General features: G+C 40.0%; 1 protein-coding gene and 1 long non-coding RNA gene across 15 annotated transcripts in view; one reads left to right on the forward strand and one right to left on the reverse strand.

Annotated features, from left to right (window-relative positions):
• Positions 1–22,756, reverse strand: part of BCAS3 (BCAS3 microtubule associated cell migration factor) — a 370,223-nt gene that overhangs the window by 227,850 nt on the left and 119,617 nt on the right. For all 14 annotated transcript variants that reach the window (XM_055719601.1, XM_055719623.1, XM_055719580.1 and 11 more), the window contains exons 15-16: positions 20,915–21,179; positions 3,945–4,095 (exon numbers count right to left, since the gene is read on the reverse strand). In XM_055719601.1, the coding sequence (XP_055575576.1) occupies positions 3,945–4,095; positions 20,915–21,179 (416 nt within the window). The remainder of the gene's footprint in view (positions 1–3,944; positions 4,096–20,914; positions 21,180–22,756) is intronic.
• Positions 15,208–20,708, forward strand: LOC129736753 (uncharacterized). The gene is made up of 3 exons (XR_008733771.1): positions 15,208–15,351; positions 17,229–17,326; positions 18,056–20,708. It is a non-coding gene; the product is annotated as an uncharacterized LOC129736753 (long non-coding RNA).

The raw sequence follows: 22,756 nt of genomic DNA on the forward strand, positions 1-22,756 counted from the left end.
TTTTTCTTTTGGGGCAATTATTGTCTCTTTTATTTCCCTCCTTGCCATTACAGCTCATCTGTGTCCCCACATTCTTAAAAACTGGAAACTAACTACAACTCATTCTGCAAACACAAGGATCGCTTATAAAGCTATTGCAGAGCACAAAGCTGTCTTCTGGCATATTCTGATTCACTGCCTTTTATAGACAAGTATGAGATGGATCATACAGTTCTTCCCCTTTCAAATCTGTAAGCTCTTTGTAAATGAGCAATGAATTAACCCATTCACCAGACTTGAGAAGGAATTCAGCATTACTATTAAAATTTTGAGGGAAACCGAGGCATAGACATATAAGGACTTATTAAATATAACTTTTACTGCCTTATATCCCCCTAATCTTTAAAACATATGATACTTCCTTACTCATTAGCATTAGAGCCCCTTTGGGAAAGCCTATCTGCTCCTCAGAATGTGCTGACAGTACAAACTACAGGAAAGTGAGTCTACGGGATGACAAAATATAAGGACAAAAATCAAGTGCTTCATGAAGGTGTGGAAATTATAATGAGAGACCTGAAAAAGCAAGGGAAGAAACCGAGGGCAGGGAACAAGGAAATGTGATAACGATGGCAAGAAGGGAGGGAATGGTCTGGGATGCTTAGTGCTGAGAATGTATATTGTATTCAGAATAAGAGCGTTTAATGACTGATCAGAAAGTGTTCCAAAATTTACAAGTAAAAAAAAAAAAAAAAAAGAAAGAAAAAAAAAAGAGCCACCAAAACATCTGTGATGAACAGCGCAGCAACAACACAACTCCAGATTCTGGTCTTTCATTCCCATAGGGCTACAGCAAACACTTCTAAAAAATTTACTGCCATTCCACCTGTCAACTAAGATGACATGCTTTGCAGTTCTGCTTGAGACAGATGATATTGCAAGCACTGATCAGTTCTTTCAGTACCTGAAAAAATACTTTTCTGTCTTGGATACTAGCAGAACAAAACCCAACTTGACTTCTTGGTTAATAAAACCTGCAAACTTCATTAAGATGTGTAGTATTAAAGAAGCTTTTTGTATGTTAAAAGCAAATAAAATGGACAAATCCAGAACTGCTAATTACTAATTATATGGTATTCTTTTAGTCTTGCTTTTAGAAATGTATTGCAACAGATTAAATTTTTAATTCTTTTACAAGTAGCAAGAACAGAAAAGGAATCTGCTTTGAGGGCCACTAAACAGTGACTGCAAAATCCAACCAATAGCGAGTTCATCTCCTTTTCTGATCACTGCACAATCACAAGGTTAAGCAGCTGCTCCCAAGGAAGAGCCTTGTTTCCTCGGAGCAGTGCTTAAAGGTGCTGACCATGTAGGTGTAAATACATCTGTCTTTTGCCATTTGCAGTAATACATGCCTCCTACACTTCTCAGAGTGAGGCAGATGGTCCCTGTCCTGTCTAAATATTACACTGTACAGACTTACATTGCTATGTGTTTCTAGAAATATGAGGGCAGATGTTAAATATGTTAAACACACGCTTTGCCCCCTGGAGGTTTAAGTTAAGGCTGCTGTCTCAATTTGGTCATTTTAGGCATGCCAGGCTTCTCGGATCCTAGGCATTCCTCTTAAATCCCTGCTTTATAAATACAGTTTTTCATGTTAATTTTGTGTACTTTCATCAAATATTTTGGATGCAGAACAAATGAAGGAAGCTCTCAGCTTAGCATTACACATCTACACAGGCTTTGCTGAAAATTATGATCCTCATTCATGAAAACTCTATTTACACAGCAGGGTATTTCCCATGACTGTTGTTTTCTCCCCTTACATAAAAGCCTCACTGAATATTTTAAATTTAATTAGCTTTAAGAAGAACACAAAATAATAGGACAGGGACAGTTTGTGACTAGTAAAATTTACTTTAGAAATTTACTTTAGAACTCTCTGAATACATTTAAGATATTTAAAAATAAAACATTAAATAAAATAATGCAGACTTCACATTTGCAATATGTAGAAAAGTTTGTCGCTATCACCACAGCATTAAAAAAGCTGTGTTTGTAAAGGCCACTGCAGGACTTAATATTGTAAACCAAGTGCTTCCTCTCAAATCATCATCCTCACCAGTACTCCTATCACCCTACTTTCTCCCCGGCAGACCCTCAAATGGATTTTTATTTTCTTTCTGTGTCTTGTCCTACCTTATTCTAAGTGTCGATTCCATTTCTAGGAGCCTACCAACAGAGCCCAGAATTATATTTCTGCCCTTCTCTGACTGTACTCTTCAAGTCACCTTTTTGATGTTTTCCCTTGTTGAGGAACTGTAACTTCCTGCCTCTCTCCATGCACACCAACCTCTCTCTGATCCTACCTCCCTTCCCATCCTCATACAAGAGAACACCTTTCTATACTTTCAAAATTCACCTGATTACTACCACTTTCCCCTCGCCTGTGTTTAAACTGTAGGGGAGGGGGGGCGGGGGGAAGGGAAAAAATAAGCAACCGAAATGTATGCATGGAAGTTAAACCACAAAATTACCCTCACATGGTTTCTTTACTGTTTCATAAGTTCCATTTACTATTATCTATGAAGTTCAGGAACTTATCTGCAGCCAGCCTCTGTGCTTAGGGCAACTGCGTGTTCGTAGTTCACAATTTGGCTCAACAAGCTTAATGAAATTCCTGTTTACAGCAGCAAGAGCAAGACTGGATTTTAGATAGACACATATAGATACACATGTATGTATGTGCATACATATGCAAGCTTCAGAACATCACCATGCATACTAGAGCGCTAAACAAGACAGTAACAGATTTTACAGACGTCCTGAACACTCAAGCATAGAATATGGGAATTACTCAGGGAGAGAGAGAATATCCACAAGTTCTCCCCTGAAAAGTAATTCCCAGTTCACAAAACACAAGGTAAAATTCACCTCACTATCGGGGTTTGAGCAAGAAACCACTGAAGCAAGCAAGACAGTGCCTGCACCCATTTGCCAAAACACAGAAACATGTTACAAACCCTGTAGGATTCTCAATTGTTTTGTCCAACTACCTGCCATACTCGGTCTATTTTTCTTAAAAATTTAAAAGCCATCTGTAAATTAATGGATCGGTCAGACTTTTTAAACTAGAAAAAATTCAGGGATTTGAACAACCAAGAAGTGAGAGGGGAAAAAAATATAATAATCACCCACTCACTAGCTTTATGTATTAATTGCAAAAACCAAAGCTCTGAAATTTAGCAAGAGAAAAGTATCAATTGTTGAGCTCAACTTAAAATTGTTATTATGAAGCTCACAAAATCTTCTTAGTTATTATAACATACATCTATATTTAGTAGACCACTTCACAACAAATATTTTCAACTGCTTTCTCATGGCACAGTGAGAAGTACCAAAGTGCAGCTGGCTCCAGAATGGCAGTCCACACGTGAATTTCATAGTACAGAACAGTCACTTCAGAGGAAAAATAAGGTCAAGAAAACAGCAGGATTAACTTGTGTCTTTATGCTCAACCTGGCTTACTGTCTTTCCACTTCTGATAGTCAAAAATCATTTCTGCTTGAGAAGTTTGGAAATCAAAATAAACAAACGTAAAAACAAAAAGTAAACCCATAACTTATTCTGACTGAATACAGCTCTGCTTATGTTTCATACCAATTCCTGGTGTGAAACTTCTCCCGGTTTCAGCATACACGATTTCCCACATGGCAGACTGCAAGAAAATGACCCACCCAAATACTGCTGAATTTGTGGACATTTGTTTTCAGGTTATGTTTACTTAGCCAACACTGGTTTTCTTTTCTTCTCTCCGTTTCTGCCTACTCCCCTTATGTTGTGATTAAATTACATACATAGAAATTAAAATAAGGTATAAAACTAAGTATCACTAATAACAAATTATTTCCATATTAATAATAAATAACAATGTTAAGAAAGGTTTGCGCACATACACTTACCCTGTGCGTTTGGTGATGGTCCCTAATGTCATTGGCTGTTTGATTTGAGCAAGAGGCAACACCACAGTCAAACTTGGAAGAGGCAGGAGTCGAGGGTTTCCAGGATTATTGTTTGTGAAGTTATTGTAAGTGTCTTGGCTGTTCAATTTACCTTGATGAGATAGAGATGTAATAAAACAAATTATTGGATTTTTTTTCTTCATTTATCATTTCTACAGCTGCCTGAAAAAAGCCATGGCCAGAAAAAAAGGAGAGGAAAAAAGAAATAACAAGCCCCTATTGTAAGGAAAAATGTATCTAAAAAAGTAATATTCCTTTCAGAGAAAAAAAAAATTACAATGGAAGCAGCAAATATTTATTTTTATATATGGAGATAAGGTCCCCTTCCAAGGAAGGGAAACTATTCATGCTGCTGCTGCTTGCCTGACGGTTTTGTTCACCAAAAAGTTTTCAAGTTCAATTTGAAGAACAAACTCTGAATTACAATTCTCTTTCAGGAAAAAAAAAATCTGGAAGGGAATTACTTTCCTAAAGTACCACATACAGTGTTGGTAATTGAAAGTCCTGAAAAGGTCGCTTTTGTTGTCTCTATGGATAAAGGCACACATAACAGTAATCTGCTGAACTAAGACTGGAGGAAAATAACAAGTAACTACATAAAATAAAGCCATGCCAAACTACATGTAAAAATCAAGCAAGTATTAAAAAAGCAACAAACTTCATATTCCTTCAAAAAAGAAGAAGAAAACCCCAAAACATAGGTACTTACAAGGGGAAGGGGAAAATGTAACAAGAAAATCGCAATAACCCTAAATTTAGCTTGTTTCAAAGAGGTCTGTGCTGGACATACGCCCAGTTTAGATACGCTTTCTTACTTTCTGTATCATTCTGTAGTCACAACCTTTCATTCTTCAGTTAGAAAAGGAAACTAGCTACAAATTTCATGGACAGTAAAGAAAGAAATGTGAAGAAACCAAAGAAAGAAGTTAAACAAAAAAAGGGGCCAGTCTGTTTATAACAGAATCAAAAGTACTTTATATAGACAAGCAACCATGAATTAAAAGGTTTAGATCATTAACTTGTTTTTCTGTGTTCCTATAATGCTGTGAAATGCTGGCTTTGTTCTTAATCAAAAGGGAGCCATATTGGGAATTAGGTTCCTAAACAACCGATGCATTCTACACAGATATTATACAAATCCCAGGCCAAATCCATACAATCTGACTGAAGAGCAGCCACCTTTTTTCAAGGAAGAAAAACAGCACAGAAAAGGGTTTCTCACAGGAAGCTGCCTGAAAAGCTTTAATGGTACTTCAGATGGATTTAAAATAGGAAAAGGAAGGCGGAAAAATCTTAATGAATGTCTCATCATCCTAAAGACACTCAATGCTTCCTTTACCCTTCTTTTAATACCACATAACTGTAAGCTTAGGGGTTTTATTTGTTTTTTCTACAAAGTCCATAGACCTCTGCATCTTAGAAAAGCACAATAACAAAAATGATGAAATTACAAAGTGTATTTTGTGTTAAGTATCCGGCCTGAACACTGTTCAATACATTTTAAGAGAAATAGCAAGGCTTTAATGAATAACAAGCCTATTGAAGTCTCAGAGAGCGGATTTCATTAATAGCAATTTTCCTGCACCAACTTGGCATAAAAAGAAACAGGAAAGAAGGGAAAAAAACACCCAAAAACCACCCAAACCAAAAAATATCTCAGTTTTAAATTAAGACCACGATGCAATTAATTTTAAGATTAGTTTCATAATGCATTCTTCGTTCTTGTAGGAAGGCACATGAATAGTTTTCTGCATTATTGTCTAATTAGTTACTATTGCATGTAATCAAGGTCTCTGAAAATGTTTCTCTCCCCTATAGTCACCATGAGTAACTGCATGCTACACAGCAAACAGCAACATTATCTACAGAGGGGGGCTCCAAATGCCTGTAATTTGTTTTCTTTTACTTGTTAGGAATATAATGATTAACTATTAACTACTGAACCAAATGACTGTGTTGTAACAGTCCTCTCTCAAGGCACTTTTAATTACTCTGTGCCCTCTGCTCCCAACATCATGTAGTTTTCCATATGCAAAACCTCCAGCTGATTCCACAGAATATTTGCATGCAGAGAAATGAGGCGTTTGCAGATGTCTTTCCTACACAAGGATGAGCTGCTTTATTTTCATACAAGTTGAGGAATCCCAGGGCAGTTAAGCATACTCAGAAAACGCCAGGATTAAGTCATCACTGAGGAGTTTTCTATTAATTGTAGCAACAACATCCTACAAATTTTTAGGCTCACACATAAGAAAACACAAAGTAAACAATAAAATTACTAAACTATACAGAGAGAACTGAAAACACGTAAAAGAAATGTTGAATGGGACCAAAATCTAAGGTGATTCTTGAGAAAAAAAACCCACCAACATTCAGAAATCAAGCATCTAATTTTTAAACGTATAGCTTAATCTAATGTATACAAACGTGAATCAAAAAACTAACTAAGCCAGAGCTCAAAATGTACAGCACTTCACAGCACAAACATGATAAAAAATATCCACCTATGACAAATAGAAAAGCTGTAAATATCTAACGTATGTCCCAATAATGATTGCCTGCCGATCTATATTTCCTGCAGAAACATTCAGTTGCTTAAATGCAAATAAATGCAACAACAAAGTGATAGAAGTAAAAAATTAAAAGCTGGAATGCTACAAAATTATTTCTGACAGTAAAATTTTTCTTGAAAATCTGACTACAACAATATTAAAATGATGCCGATGAGTAAAGCTAAAGAAAAATTGTGCTTAGTAGAAAAAATATTTGCTCTCATTTACATGGAATTATTTTTAGCTATGTTTATTATTTTAGAAATGTTCTATACTGTTACATATTCATTTTGTGTTGCCTCAGACCTATAAGAGAGGTACATGCTTGTCGTCTGAACTGCATAGCCCTGGGGATTCAGTAAATGCACCCAACAACTAGGGCCGCTCCTTCCCTATGCCTTCAGGAAAGGCTGTACAGTGCATGCTGAATTTCACTGGAGCAAAACAGCGTCACGTTTAATAAGTCATTTTAAAACCCCATAATTTTATGGTGCTGCTGTACCAATCCAGAAATTCAACAAAGTCACCCTCCGTTCCTCCAGCCCTCGGCAGCAGGACACTCCTCCTGCAGTAAAAGGGAGTTGTGTGCACACAGGACTGCCGTAGCAGGCCAAAAGAGCACAAAGAATGCAGTCAAGCATCAACATTATTTCTACAGCTCAAGCAGTTGTTGATTCACTGTCAAAGGACAAGCAACAAATAAGCCAAAGTTTAAGTCCGCTAGAAATATCAAACATTTTTCATACAGCAGCATCCTGTCCTCAAGTTACCTTGCCACATGTGGACAGTATATATTCATTCTTGTAAGGAAATGCATATAAGGAATCAAACCCTGGAATTATTGCTTCAATAGAGCAGCTTCACTTAGCACTGACAATTTAACTTTAAATGCTAACTTGGCTGTATACCGACAGCTATGTACAAATCACATCCTACTGACTATTCAAGGAATATTTTCTACTGCAATTAATTTAAAGAAAATTAATCATCATCACCACAATTTCACAGCAAACACCCTCTTAGGAATCAGTCTGAGTATTTCCAGCAGATCATCCCAGGCAAGGAGGCACTTTCCCTTGGTCAACACCCAGAGCGTGAGCTTGGCAGCCCTCAGGACCCCATGCAAGGCACATCCTTTCAGTTAAGTATCTGTCTTTCCACGGGCTGCCACGAAAGAAATTTTCAGATGACAGCTCAAGAGCTGTGCAAGTAATACATTAAAGCCAGTTTAGGCTAAGGTTTATTTTCCCTGTAAGCATTGTCCCACTTGCCTGTGCTCCCTCTCCAGCTTGGGCCACAGCCCAGGACACATGCAGAAGGAAGCACTTGCATTATTTTTGCTCAAATATTACAGACTCAGGGTCCAAATTCTGGATCACGACTAAACATGAGTCAAAAAACCTTCTAGAGTTAATCCTAAATCAGCCTTTTAAATTCCCATTGGAGAAACATAAAAGAAAAAAAAAAGTCTTATGTCTCAATTTAAGCTGCTAGTAAATCTATTAATTTTACTAAGGGAGCTGCAAAAACCTGAGGATGTCGTGGCTCTGGTAGTCAGGCAGCAGAAGTTTATTTACAAGTGCAGCATTATATTAGATAAACGCTGCATCCTGATACATGGAAAATATAATCGCTTGGTTCTGCCTTCATACCTGTTTGCTCAAGGTCTGCAACGAAACTGCCATGGTATCATCCACCCAAAACCCAAGCCACACATTTCCAGGCATTTTATTCCACAAATAATCAAAGGAAAAAATGGATTAAGTTGAGGAGAAAAGTGAAGAAGGAAAACAACAATGGGCTTTGTTGTCGGATGGAGGGAGCGGCTGCCGTGCCTGCCTGGCTGGGGTGTATTCCCAAGCCAGCCATCATTAACAGACTCACTTCCACAGAGAGAAAAAGGGAGGCCTGGAAGTGCCGGACAAAAGAAATCCCAGCAGACAAAGGAAAAACAAATTAAAAGCACCATTATAAAACACAGATGCTATAAGGAAAATAAACTTCACAAGATTTACTGGGTTTTGACAAAGCTGGACATCTGTGGAAAAGCCATCAGGAGTAGCTCCCAGGTCCGGCTTGGCCCTCAACCTCCTCGCTGTCCCCACCGCTGTCGCCACCCCAACGTTAACTTACTGACAGCTACAAGTTTTGTTCAGTGGTATTTTACTTACAATTGTTGTAAAACCTGTAGAATACACTTAAGGCCTGCATGTGGGATTTAAAGATTTGATCAAATCAGATGTTTGTAAGTATTCAAAGTGTGGTTTTGGATAGGAAAGGAAAGCTACACCTAGGTGCTAGACTTGCCAGCTTGTAACACTGTATAAAAAAAGCATTCAACCAACTGAGAGCAATTAATATAGTAAACTTGTCCTCTTCTGATCAACTAAAAGCCTTGATGAATTCAGGCCAGGTTTCAAATTGGTCAGCATTTGAACTGAGTACTTCAGGGCACTGCTGTCAGAGATCATCTCTGAGGAGAGAGGAAGAAAAACATCCTGATTTTTGCAGCTACTAATGACATAAATATACACCAAGCCCCAGGGCAGCAGATACACTCCCCCCAGCCCCAGGAGCTCCACTGTGAACACAGCACGGGGCAGCCACTGTTACGCTAAGGCGCTTCATTCGACCCTCTAAGAATTACGTTGACACAGCCCCACTGCTCGCCCTGCTGTGGCTTTGTCCTTCTCTCAAGTCCACACATAGTACCACATTAACACAACCAAATCACTTCTTCCCCGATGTAAACCTAGCTCTAATACATTGGCACCACAGATCTGCGCAGGCAACAGCCTCAACATGGGAAGGGAATCCAGGAATTCACAACCGAGCTTCAAACCAAAAGCGCACCCTAAGGGATGCAAACACCAACTTACTACCAAACTGAAAGTAAATCATTTTACCCATTACATGTCCCCTGGCAGTTTCAACTGTATATGGCACATTTCCTCCATTCAAGTGTTGTGGGATCCTCTTCTGCACAGAGAAATTCCACCCTGTTAGTGAACAAAGCTAAAAGGACCTGGCCCAGATGTTTTTTTCTGGTAGGCAAATAATGATCACAAGGATTTTAGTTTCTCTAAACACTTTACATGAAAAACCAAAGTGGTATCGAGCACCTCTCAGCCTCATATTAAAGTGATTCTATGTTGATTTTTTCCATTTTTCTTCCATTACTCCAATACAAAAAGCTTAGTAATGCAGCGTCATTAAAATTCAAACCCCACTTGATTAGCTTTTATATCTTACAGTATTTAACAGACCACATTTCAAAGCGTACCACGTAGTCTACTGACATTAACACTACATATAAACATCTTTAGTTTGGTAAATAAAAGTGTAGTAACTCCAGGCTATGCAATCCTGTGGAGGCCGAGATACACAGAAATGAACTGTGTTTGGCCATTATTTCTGTTTAGTGTAATACTGAAGATTCCTCAACTAAACATTCGCTAATCATATAATGCAAGGGAAATAAAACCCTTTCTAACTGGCAGACAGAAAATGGCAGGCAAAACAGAAGTGTCATGCTTGTGGTAGTTTATTTTGCTTTGCTTTTTTATTCAATACAAAAAGTTTCCCGGATGAGAATGGAAAGCTTCCCAGCTTCGGTTCCAAGACTTTCACCCTCATTTCTGACCTTTTCTCAGACATGTTCCAGTATAATCTGTAATCTACTACAGTCGGAAGAGGAAACAGCAGCGCCCTGGTGAGAAACGCTGCCTTGTGACCTGGACAGAGAACGCCGCGGAAGCAATGCTGGCTCGCAGAAATCGTTTGGAAGAGCTTGACAGACAAACTCAATAGCGTCCCGAGAAACATGCTCAGCACCACGAGCACTAATTGCTGCCAAAGGGGGCTTTTTAAGTTTTGTTTTATTCAGTCAAACGTGTTTTATCTTTCTTTGTAATATGTTACACATTTTCCTAGAAAAAGTCAGGAAACTAATTATTTTAAGCTAACGGTTGCTTCTGAATTAAAGGTACATCACAGTTTCCTTGAATAGCATCCTACCATATTTAGACTTATTTCACACCATGACCCTCCATATTTCCAACACAAGTAGACCCACTAAAGGAAGAACACTATGTACTACCTACAGCACATATACGCACATGATCTAGCTACTTAGAGCAAATTTTTCTCTCAGCTAAACTGGTGCAAGTCCAAAACCTATCACTAACTTGATTCCACTGAAACAGATGGGAGAAAATAAAGCAGCCAGTTATTTTCACAATGTTTAAAACTGCTTGATATCTAACCTTTTGAAACACAGCTGCACTAAATCTCATGATTGTCCTAAGAAAGCAGAACTTGCTCTCCATTTGCATCCGGGCAAGGCATGTGATGGTGAGAGGCGAACCTGTAAGTCAGAATACTCTACCCAGACATGCAAGCGCCAGTCCAAGTGTCTCAGCTGCTGTGGAGGCAGGGTCCTCTGCCCTCTCACCCAAGCTCCTTCAACTTCAGCTCTTCCAACTGCTCATCTGTGTCATCCACTCAAAATCCGAACATGGCCTCATAATGCTCCTTTCCTCCTGAAGTTTCTCTTTCTTCTACTATCTTCGGTTTCAAAAACTTGGTCTCTCCGTTACAAAGCCTCCCACTGATAACTGAAAACCTCCTCAGCAAAGGTTAGAAGAGAGAAGGAACTGCTACAACCTCTTTGCTGCCCGTTACCTCTCCCCGGCTGAGGACAGATTATGTGAGAACAGTTCAAACCTCAAGCTATACCTAGGATTTGAACCTGTCCTTTATTTACACAATCAGTGATGTATGGCTTGCCATTTCACCTACCTACATGGGTATTTCTTCTTTCCCTGCATGGAAAAGAAATTACATTGACAGTCCAGAGTAATCAGAAAGGAGAGGAAGCCACCTCTGCCAGAAGCACCAGTGCCCCAGGGCCCCATGGCACCTCTTACCGGCAGCTGCGAGGGACATACACAGCGTTAACTGCCTGGTCTAAAAAATGTCTCCTTGAAAATCTGACACAAATGTCTGCTTCTTCCCTTGCCGTCTCCCCCCCTCATTTTGTACAGACACCAATTTACTGTGCTAAAGCTCCTCAAAAAGAGCTGCACAGTAAAGGTGCCTTGAAGCTTTTCCTTAGAAAACATCCCCTCCACCACCACACATGCAAGTCTGGCATAATAATCATCTTTCAGGACTTATTTAACTAAAAATATTGTTGGTGCAAAGCTCAAGTCCATTTATGGACAAAACTTGAAGTAAAAACCAACAACAAAACTTGTTCGCCAGCTGTTGGCTCCAGACTTTTCACGGCCATGAAGCAGGCAGCAGCAGTAACACTTCAGCTGGTTTGCTCCAGATGGTGGTTACCGGCAAAATCGGCCGAACTGGCCTTTCTGCTCTTAAAAGGCCAGTAAATGCCAGCCACAGCCAGGGTGGGGTCCAGACATCCCATCCTGTTTGTACCAGACCTTGCACCTTCGCCTCTTCACAGGTTAAAAGACTGCAAGATGAGTTTCTTGTAACTACTACAGGTATAGCTGCTGAATGTTTTGCAAACAAGTGCGAAGGTGCACTGCCCATCCTCCCCGGTGCATGGCCATAAGCCAGCTCGGGACCAGAAGCTATGGCTGTAGCTACCACAGCACTGAACTTGAGTTTGCAAACTCTTCCAAGGAGAAGGACTATGTGAGCTCAGACTTAACACTCCACTAATGAGGTTATCGTACAAGGCAGCTTCTAGGCACTGAGTTAAGACTCTGTTACTCCAATTTCTTGCACATGGGAATTTTACTAACACTGTCTGCTGGTGAGTGATGAAGCGCTTGAGAAAACAAGTATGCACTATTACTGCTCCTTGTCATGTCTATCAATCATAATTTATATCAACAGTTTTGAATTCAAAGCTTTCTTTCACGGATGACTTTTGAGATGCTTTGGCTTTGTGAACTTTAGACAATTTTGGTGCCTCAGACTTCTCTTCAAAATGATACAAAATAAAATGATCTTTATGAACTTAATTTTTTTGTATTGGGATGTCACAGCCATAAAAACTGGTCACTTTGTCTTAGAAACTGCAAAATGACTGGTCTGGGAAGGACACCTCTGTATGCAGCTGTGCTGGGTAAGGACACGGGGAAAGTTTAATAGCAGCCCCTTACCAAAAGGGCTTCACTTATTAGAACTCAGTACTGATGATAAACTGTATCTTAAGGCTTTTTTTCACCCCCACCTTTTTACCTACACCTTATGTTCCCTTGCTCTAGCTGCAACAATTAGCACAAATACAGCATCTGAATTCAATCCAGGCTGAATACACAGCATTTATCCTTAGTTATGTGGGGGGAAAAAAAAAGTGCCTTGAGAACCACTGCGTATGAGGACTTGATAATAATATCCATGCATAATTGTAATAAACGGCTTGTCTGAAACACCCATAGAATAGGAACTGAAGTAAACCATAGCAATCTCTCTCCCTCTTCCACCCACCACACACCCTCGGCAGCTCTGCTCTTTTACCCATGACTGTTAAGGATGTTTTCTGGCTCTGTGACAGCATCGTGACTCAGGTCATGAGAAGTGTCAAAGATGCATTTCCTTGAGATGGGAAAAAGCAACTGATTTTAACAGCCCACAAAGACTTAGCAAAAAGAATAAGCCTCATCAGCATGTTTAAGGGTAAAGATAAACCTTTTAAAAGATACAAGTATATTTTATTTCCAATCTTAATGCTTACGTCTCTTTCCATGAAGCGTTTACATTTTTCAGACTACCAAAAATGCACGGTTGATTTAAATGCCTTACTTAATAATAATAAACAAAAAAAAAAGACAACAAGGGCAGCACCCATTTACTGCGTAATCAATCACAATCACATACACAGGGAATCTGATTCAGACCGCAGGCACGAGGGATCAGCCCTGGATTCCCTTTCAACAACGGCTGTGCCCCACAACAGCCACTGCCAGGGTGTTTGGGCTTGAACTCAGCAGGTCCATCAGATAAAATGATTGTTCCCACCAGCTCTTGTCCCCATTCCTTTCCCTCACTGGTTACTAACACAGAGCTTTACATGCTTTCACCTTCCTTCATACCAAACCTTACTTGTCACACAACACCCTCAATACTTAAACTTCCTCCTTCAGCTGATACAGTCTCTTGAAAAACTCTAGATTCTACTTTCTCACCTCCTGATCAAACATATTACAGGCTTGTATCAGGTGAGCAAAGCTACTTTTTGTCATTTCACCGATTGCAGCTCCCTCAACCCACTTACATTCCTTGACCCACCAACAAATTTCTGGACCACGCCATCTCCCCTGTACTAGACCTCTTTTCCTGACCTAATCCCGGCCTTTCCCCTTTTGTGCTTTGGATAGGAACACCTTCAGAAAACCTTCCTCGCATCACTCCTTCAGCGACTGACTCTTTTCAGCCAGCTTGTTATTTCAAAGCTCGCTCTCAGTGACAGCTTTTATACTGATCACACTCATTTCCCCTTAAAACACTGTTCTATGCAAGGGTATACAAGGTATAAACAAGCTCTGTACAAGGGTATCCAGTCCTCTGCACAGAGCCATAAAGCACCTTGAGAAGCCATAAAGCAGTTGAGCACCCTCCTTCTTGTACATCACTAATGTCGCTATTTATCAGTTTCCAGTTGGTAACTACAAAATCCTATCAAAAGGCATGTGTAATATGCAGTATGACTTTATTACTCATGATGTATGAGAAGGAAATACACTAGCCTGTCCTTTATATACATGGTTAAATGGTGAGATTCGCAGATGGAAAAACATCTTTCTGTATATTCCTGTATATTAAGAGGAAGTAATTGAGGGAACAGTTGAAATAACAATAGAATCCCAAAATGTCATTTTATTAAGCCATTTTCAGCGAAACACTTAAAAATCCAGTTACTATTTCTCCTTGGACTCCCTCAGTGCATGCCTCTGACACATCAACACTTGACCCTATAGAAATTCTCTTCAGTTTGATGTTACCAAGACTGAAATCATCCATCTTGACAGGAAAACTTCAGTGGGACGCTCACATCTGTGGTAATCCAACTCCTCTCTGCCTTCCACCTTCCTTTCACCTCACGATCCATCGTTGACATCGCGGTCTCCTGTGCACTACCTATTACTTCCCCTCCACCTGCCTACCCACAGTCTTTCTGGAACAGTTTGCTTTGGCTGCTGTATTCATTGGGCTAAATCACTCAGCCCTATATTTTTACAATTCATATCTCAAGAACCGTAATTCCCTTCTGATGTCAGTCTCCTTCAATTTTCAATTTATCTGGAATACTCGCAACTCCTTTTTCAAATCTAAAGGCAGACGTACATTTGCCCCAGTCTCAAATCTACACTGTTTACAAAAGCCCACTTCTAAAACACTTTATGTACAGACACAAACTTCCCTTGTGACAGAATTTATCAGTCTACTTCCCTACTTATCTGAAGGGAATGGATCTTTTTCTTCCACTTCAGAAACTATCCTAGATATACCACCCACTTCTTTCACTCCACTGATTCTCCCATCCATTACAAAAAAAAATAGAAAGGGGTTGGGGGGGGGGGGGGAGGGAGCTTAAAACCACAGCTCATTTACAACCAGCAAGCTCCTGACCAGTACCAAAGCTGGTGCTCAGGGTCAGCTGCTCGTACCTGCTCTCCCTTGTGTCATCGGGGGCTGCTGTAACTGCTGGCTCGGGGGCCTTGTGCAGCCCTTCCACTGCCATGAGCCCTCGCACTGCCCTGCAACCTTTCCATGAGGAAGTAATGGTCTCCAATAGTCGTTAGCAGAATTACCACCAGGTAAAAAAAAAGTAAGAATTTCCCAACTGCCTTAAAAACATGAAGAGAAACTTCAAATGCGGGCACGAACTCGGGGAGTGGCGGCTTGGTCTGGACGGCCCGCTGCCTGGGGGGCTGTGAGGGGCTGTGAGGGGCCGGGTGGGCAGCCCCTGCCTGGGGGGCTGTGAGGGGCCGGGCAGCCCCTGCCAGAGGGGCTGTGAGGGGCCTGAGAGCCAACAGTCCCTGCGTGAGGAAGGCAGGTGGCCCACTACCATCCCCACGCTTTGGGAGGTGTCTCCCCCCTGTCACCAAGCCAGCAGGAGCACCCTGAGGAGGCTCTGCAGGGTCACCGCTACACAAGAAGCGCTGGGGATATAACCACAGGATCGCTTCGGCTGGCGAAGCCCCTGCAGACCGTCGCGCCCAGCCCGGCGCTGCCAGACCCAGCGCTAGCCCCAAGCGACACGGCGACACGGCTCCTCCAGGCTCCCAGGGCCGGTGGCTCCCCAGAGGCAGCCTGTTGCGAGCTTGAGTCGCGACACAAAAGTCTCCCGGATGGAATTAGGGCTGGCGGGAGGGGCGGCGAGGCCGGGCGGCGGCACGGCGGGGGGAGACCGCCCCCTGCCGGCCGGCCCCGGCCTGCGGGGGGGGAGGGGGCGGGGCGGGGCGGAGCGGGGGGGCGGGGGGGAATAAGCATTTACAGACAAATTTAGACTTCTGGGCGAAGCTGGGAAAGAAATTATTTGAAAGGACGTTTAAATAAAAACATAGCCTTGTGTGATGCTGTGGAAGAGCAGAGTGACTAAACAAATAGGAATATTAAAAGCACATTAAAAAAAATGGTGCCTATCCTGCAGCTGTATCTATACATTTCTAGAAACTATTTTCTGTCCGGTGAAGCTGGAGTTTACAAAGAGAAAAATTAAAGCTTAATAGAGAATTTTCAAACAACTGTTTTCAACTCATGTTTACAGCAGCAGCCCTCGAGTTACACTCTGGAAAGGAACTGCCCTCCAGTGCTTTAAGTTATTATACAGTTAATTTTCTTTGAAACTATTTTTGTCTGCCTCTCTCTAAATAGGTGGTTTCTTAAGTGAGTGTTACTTAAAGGAAACCAATCTGTTTTTCAGGAAGGGTTGATGATGTCAGTCCTTTCAACTCTGCTTTCCCATAAGAATTCTTCTAGTAAAAGGAGTTTCACTCTGGGAAATAGTGAAAAGTAACATGAAAATATTTAAAGCATCCCACACTGCATGTTTATCAAACTTCTAGCTTGATGCTTGGATTTTAATCGTGTTGTGATTGTGACAAATGAAGAAAAAGTGAGAGGAAAACCTTCCTGGTTTTTAAAATCAAAAAAGATTTTGCAATGAAATGTGCTACACTAAATATTTATAAAGAGCTAAATAAAAGTCTCAACACAATATATACAGAACGACATGTTTTTTCATAATTCTAGATTTATGTGCTGCATTTCAGCATAGGTATTAAATCTGAATCAGAACCACTGCATATTATGAATGGTCTTTTGGCAAAACTCCACCATCCAAATAAATACTTCAGTCCCTAACAAAATGACTGGACAAATTCAGAGAGTATCATGTAATTATTGAATGTTTTCAGTAGGTGTGGATGTGTAGCTATAGGCCCAATGTGCGCTTAACTTACTGTATTACTGTTTGTTCCGATAGTAGAAATTCCTGCAGTCAACAACAGAAAAATCCTCCGCATAGAGCTAGAGAGACTTTAACTTACTGGTGGTGCAAGAAGCAATGCTAATAACATTGCGTGAATTTTAATTTGCAGAGTAAAAATAGTAAGTGTTATATATAGCTTTCAATTTTCCAAGTAAAGCATTACATTTTTATAGCTAAATGCTCCTTGCTATTCACATATAGGTGTCCTGAAGATAACATGGGATACGTTTGCAGAATCCAGGACATAGTTCTGTTGTAACTACTCATCCACGAATCCACACAGTGTACCTGTGAGACAGGTAAGTACCATAAGCCCCATTTTATACAAGTAAGAAGGTCACATAAGGCCACATTCTACCCTAATGTTCAGCCCCACAACCAACTGATGTCGTAATAGTCTTATAATAGTAAAAGCCCATAAAAGGATCCCAACCTAACTCCAATATTACTGACACACACTCTGGCAATCCAACAGAATGACAAAAATATAACTTCGCTGGATTACCAGACAGAATAGCCTAAACAAAATCTGTGTTAGCTATAAAAGGTGCAAAGGAAATATCTTTTTATCATCCTCTTTTTAACAGTTTACTTCATTCTGCTAAACAGAACAAAGCCAAACTATGATTCATTTGGAAATGAAATCATCCCCATCCCCACCCCCAGTAAAGGCTTACATTGTGCGGGTAAACAGTTCCTAGGGTACTCTGAACAAAATGTAAATAGATTGCCTGGCTACTATATACATAGCAAACAGTTTCATTTTGAAACTAGGAGTTAAAAAACAAGCGAGAAAAATATTACAGAGCTTGAACTCTGAAAATATTTACAAGAACAACAGCTAATCACAAGTTAGCATCAAGAGGTTGCAATTGCTAACCAAGAAAGAAGATAATAAGCAAGCACTTCACTCACAGAAGTCCGGTCTTCCGGCCTAAGCTTGTAGCAACGCTGTTGTAATGCGAAAAACATTAGCAGAAGGATTAACAGCAGTTTTTCTAACTCAAGGTTTCTTGAAACTTTCCTAGATTACAAAGGACGTAACAGGAAAATCATAATGACATGACTCCATAGAAAAGAAATTCTCCAGCGATAAAACCAGTTTATCACCATCTTCTCCCAATCTGTTACCTAATCAACAATTTGTCCCAGTGTAATACTGGTGTTCTCCAGGACATCCTCTTTGGCTTTATTTCCATTATAATCAGCTGCATTTGGAGGGATGATTAAGGAAAATAAGTTATTCTTCTTGAAGAAAACTACAAAATTAAAGTAATTCCACACACCGGGAACACAGATTGTTATTCTTGTTACATAGTAGAAAGCTGATAGACAAAATCAGCTGAATAAAATTTACTAGGGGTCACAGATGAGTTAAAAGTAAAGCAAAGAATTAAACCCAGAACCGCTCTTTTCCATTCTGAATACTAGTCTACTCTCCTGTCACCAGACCACCGTAACTCCTCCAAACAACAAAAAATAAACATTATAATATGATATGATAAAGAGCTGTTACAATCTGAGTAAACACATCTTAGCTCACAAATTAAAATAATCACTGGTCTCTGGCTAATCCAGCTGCTACACATGCACACAAAATCCCTCCACTGAAAGTCACTGTTAATTTTAGTGGGTTTTTTTCCAAGTTGATAATAAATGGCTTTTTATAAAAGGCATACAATATGGTTCGATATCCTGCCTGCCTTCAGCCAGGTAAGCTGAAAGATTACTGAAATGAAAAAGCAACAATAATATTACTGAAAACATTACAACATTTTACCAAATTGATTATTTAAAACTAAATTTATTTTATTTTTAAAGACAACTCTCCTAACTCCTCCATACAATCCCCACAAATTCCTCATGGAAAATTTTCTTATGAAGGTTTGCAAGTTGCTAATACACAGCTTTACTGCGTGCCCAGCTTCAAGTCCTTCTACACTGTGAGAACGTGATGAGCCTAATCTGCATGAAGTTCTCCAAAAACTAAGGTTTTATTCTCTGCCTTAATTCTTGGCGTTCATGTGCAGCCTTCAAACGGTGCTAACTGTTTAAACAGAGCTAATTTTCAGGCAATGATAACTGCACAAAGATCTTGAAAAAAATCTGATTTATTATATATCAAGACAGACACTTGAGAACTGAAGCCTTAAAACTCTTGAGATGCTCCCATAAATGTTACTGCCTTTCTCTCAGTAACTCATCTATGCATGTCTTTCTCCTACCTAGAAAATCTGTCCACCCCTGAGGATCCTAGAGAAAATGAAACTGCTGTTTCTTCCTAAAAAAAGTGTGTCAAATCTATTCAAAACTTCAAACATACCTAAGAGTACTGTAAAGGCAACAACTTACTGCCATTTCCCTTGACAGAAAACAGAATTGGTTGGATGAAAGCTACACAAATTGATAGTTCCTTCCTCTCCTCTACATGATGTCAACAGTTAAAAGGGATCGGATGTGCCACAGCAAACCTTTACAGCACTCCCCAGCCCGTCTCAAGCCTGACATGCTGAGCTGCTGTACAACGATGAGTTAGAAAGTAAAATGGTAGATACACAAATGTCTCCAAGGAGGAGGAAACTACAGACTGCATTTTGGGTGCCTTCCAGTGGCTCCAGGCAGAAGAGCATGGCTCCAGAACAGCTATGCAGAAAACTTTGTTTAGGAAAGTCCAAAGAAAGGAGAAAATACACAGGCTTCTTCTGAGACAAGTCTGGTTCCCTTAATAATCATCAAGTCATTAAAATGTTCCTTTGATTCAGAAATCCCACAAAGGTTCTCTCTATAGCAGCAAAGACTATGACAGCACATAGTTGGGCTTTCACAAGTGCTTCTAATCCAACTCATAATTAGGGCACAGGAACTGTTCCTTGCCATTTTTAATACTCTCAGACTGGAAAGGGTGGCTGTCCGTACCCAACTGCTATTTAAACCTTCCCTTCAATGGAAGCTGTGACTGACTCCCCATAGAAAGGAGGGGTAAGGATGCAGCAAATCCTCAGTCCAAACAAAGCAGCTTCTAGTACAGACATCATGAAAGAGAAGGGCAAAAAGAAAGGCAAAGACGAAACTGAAGAAGCTGGGACAATGATGATTTTTGAACCTTTTTTTAGAAGCCCCTCTTCATGTTCTTTTAGCTTCTCCAAAGCACATCCACCACGGCAGTATGACGTGCAGATCAGTTCTTACAATTTTTTTTCCCTTTGTTCATTATTTGTCACATTGCTCACACACACAAACGTGGTCAAAAGTCTACGCCTTTAACTTCACATTGCCTAGCTTCCATATTTCTCCTCAAACAGTATTTACTGTGGACATCCAGATGTGCTTCATGATCGAGGTTGACGAGCAGTGAGAAATTTAGGTAACTGCATTTGAATATAGACCAGATTACTGACCACGTGCTAGCCGGAAACGAAACCTGAAGACCCCAAAACTTTCAGTTTAGTGTGGAAATTATTAACACATCTGTGATAGCATAGTTTACTTAAGCAAGCTGCAAAACTAGAACTATCTTTCTGAAGTATTTGTACCTTGGCTCATTCCTATAATATCTGCATACATTACATATTTTTGCACAATACATGCAGCACCTTATTTTGTGAAACTCATTTGTTGGTGGCACAAACTACATGGGCAAACAGAATGAATCAAATCAGTTCTTGTGATCTCCAGTAAAATCAGTATTTCTGTTGTGAAGCTGGAAGACTATGGGGATCTTTAGGCCAGCATCTCCAAAGGTATGTAGGAAAAAAATCTTTTTGAGTCAGGCAGCTACACAGCAAGCAAGTACTGAAACATCTTAGAGGATATGGGCATTAACAACTCAAGAGGAAGGGTTTCTGAACAATGTAAGGGGAAGAAAAAGAAGTAAAAAAGGGATTTACCATGGAGCGGTGAGCCAGACGGGCTGCTTGACAGGCCTGGAACAGGGCTACAGCGTCCTCCTTGCTTAGATGTCAGCTCTTGCTCGATCTCTTCCAACCCTGCACTCTTTTGGAATCGGCTCATGCGATTTACCACCCGGGGTGACATGTGTGTTCGGACACAAGGTTGGCCACCATAAGGATTGATAGGAAAAACATGAGAAGTGCCACGAAGCGTGCTGACCACAACCCAGCGACAGTCATGGCTGAAGGAGATATCCTGTACCTGGAAAACAGAGGAGTGAAATGGGAATGTAGTCACCAACATACACACCTCTAAAAGGAAATAAGACTGTCATGTTTTAAACAGACACAAAGCTAAATTGGAAATGTGAATAAAAACTTGATACACGCCTAACTTGAATACTGGCATATACACCAATGAACTTAGTACTCAATATATACAAGCTGCAGTATAATACCCAGTTCCAAATTCCGTGTACTTTTCAAAATATTCTGAGATTTTTCTTTTCAACAGGCCTGAACTTATGAAAACAAACCATGTTGCAAAGTACTACAGAAAGCCACAAGAGCTTGGTGTAATTTTCAAATAGAATTTAGTTCTAAAAAGAGTTTGGAAATAATTTCAATTACATGCTTTGTTATTTGCTTGTTTACTTTAATTTTTAGAGATTACCCAGAAAGGGGAAAAGGTCGGAATGAGAAGAAAAGAGATCTCACCACTGGGCCCAATTTTGACAAATACTGGCACTCAAAACTGTATTTTAAGTCAACAGAAATACCGTGTCCTGTATAACTTAGCAAGCTAAAAATCAATGCCCAGTATTTTCAAAAGCTGTCTGCAATGGTCTCTAATCCTGCTGCTATCAGCGTGTCCCTCCGTGGGACCACCATTCATCCAGGCATCCCTGGACGTATGCTCTTTGGATTTAAAATTTTGTCAAGAAGAAACCAAACAGTTTTGGCCATATCTCTGTATAAACCCACTCCATTTCACACAAGACAATCTTTACTAATCAGCTATTAAGAGTCCCCCGGAAAGGCTCCAGTTAGATTTAGTCTTACGCATACAAGTACTTATCGACCACTTGAGAAACACAAGTCTTACTTTACCTTAAAATGGTCAGTTGTGAAGCAAATACAAAAATACAGTTAAATATTTTCTGCTATAGTTATTCCTTCCATAGATCTCAAATACAAAGTCCAGAAGCATTTAATTCTCTTTTAAGTGTGCCTTAAACAATGCTTTGATGGAAAGCAAATTCTTGTTCCTGACGGAATGCTTTAAAAGAGAGATTAAAGTTTGTTTCCAACACCGTACTGGCAGACAACTCAAGAAAACAAGTAGTCTAGGTTAACATGATTTATCAGAGGAAAAAAATAATCCTAAAACAATTCTGCCAAAAATGTTTTTAAAGGTAAAAGCTGACTAAAAAGAACCACGTACGCAAGTGGGATTTAACACAGCAAACAAACATACAGACGAAGGATTAGTTTTCATTATATTATTAAACAGCATAAACTAAATAAAATTCTTTAAGATTTCACTGAAGCCAGTTTTACAATACACTAGGTACTCAAATTGGAGTAAACACTGATAAAATCTTGACAAATATTCCAGAAATGCACTCCAGCTATTCCAGACAAAAGCAGCAAGTATTCATCAAAGTGCAAGTTTCCAACTGAGCCCTGAAGCCTTTGAGATAAAAAAAGGATTTAAGTCTTGTGACTTGTGACAAGATATTTGGCTGACAGACTGTCACGACAAAAAATGCTTCATCAACATTACATAGATAAACTAAAAAACAGGGCTACACACCTGCTCTTTTCAACCACAGTGAC

This window comes from Falco cherrug, chromosome 1 (genome assembly GCF_023634085.1).
Source record: "Falco cherrug isolate bFalChe1 chromosome 1, bFalChe1.pri, whole genome shotgun sequence".
Classification (NCBI taxonomy): Eukaryota; Metazoa; Chordata; class Aves; order Falconiformes; family Falconidae; genus Falco; species Falco cherrug.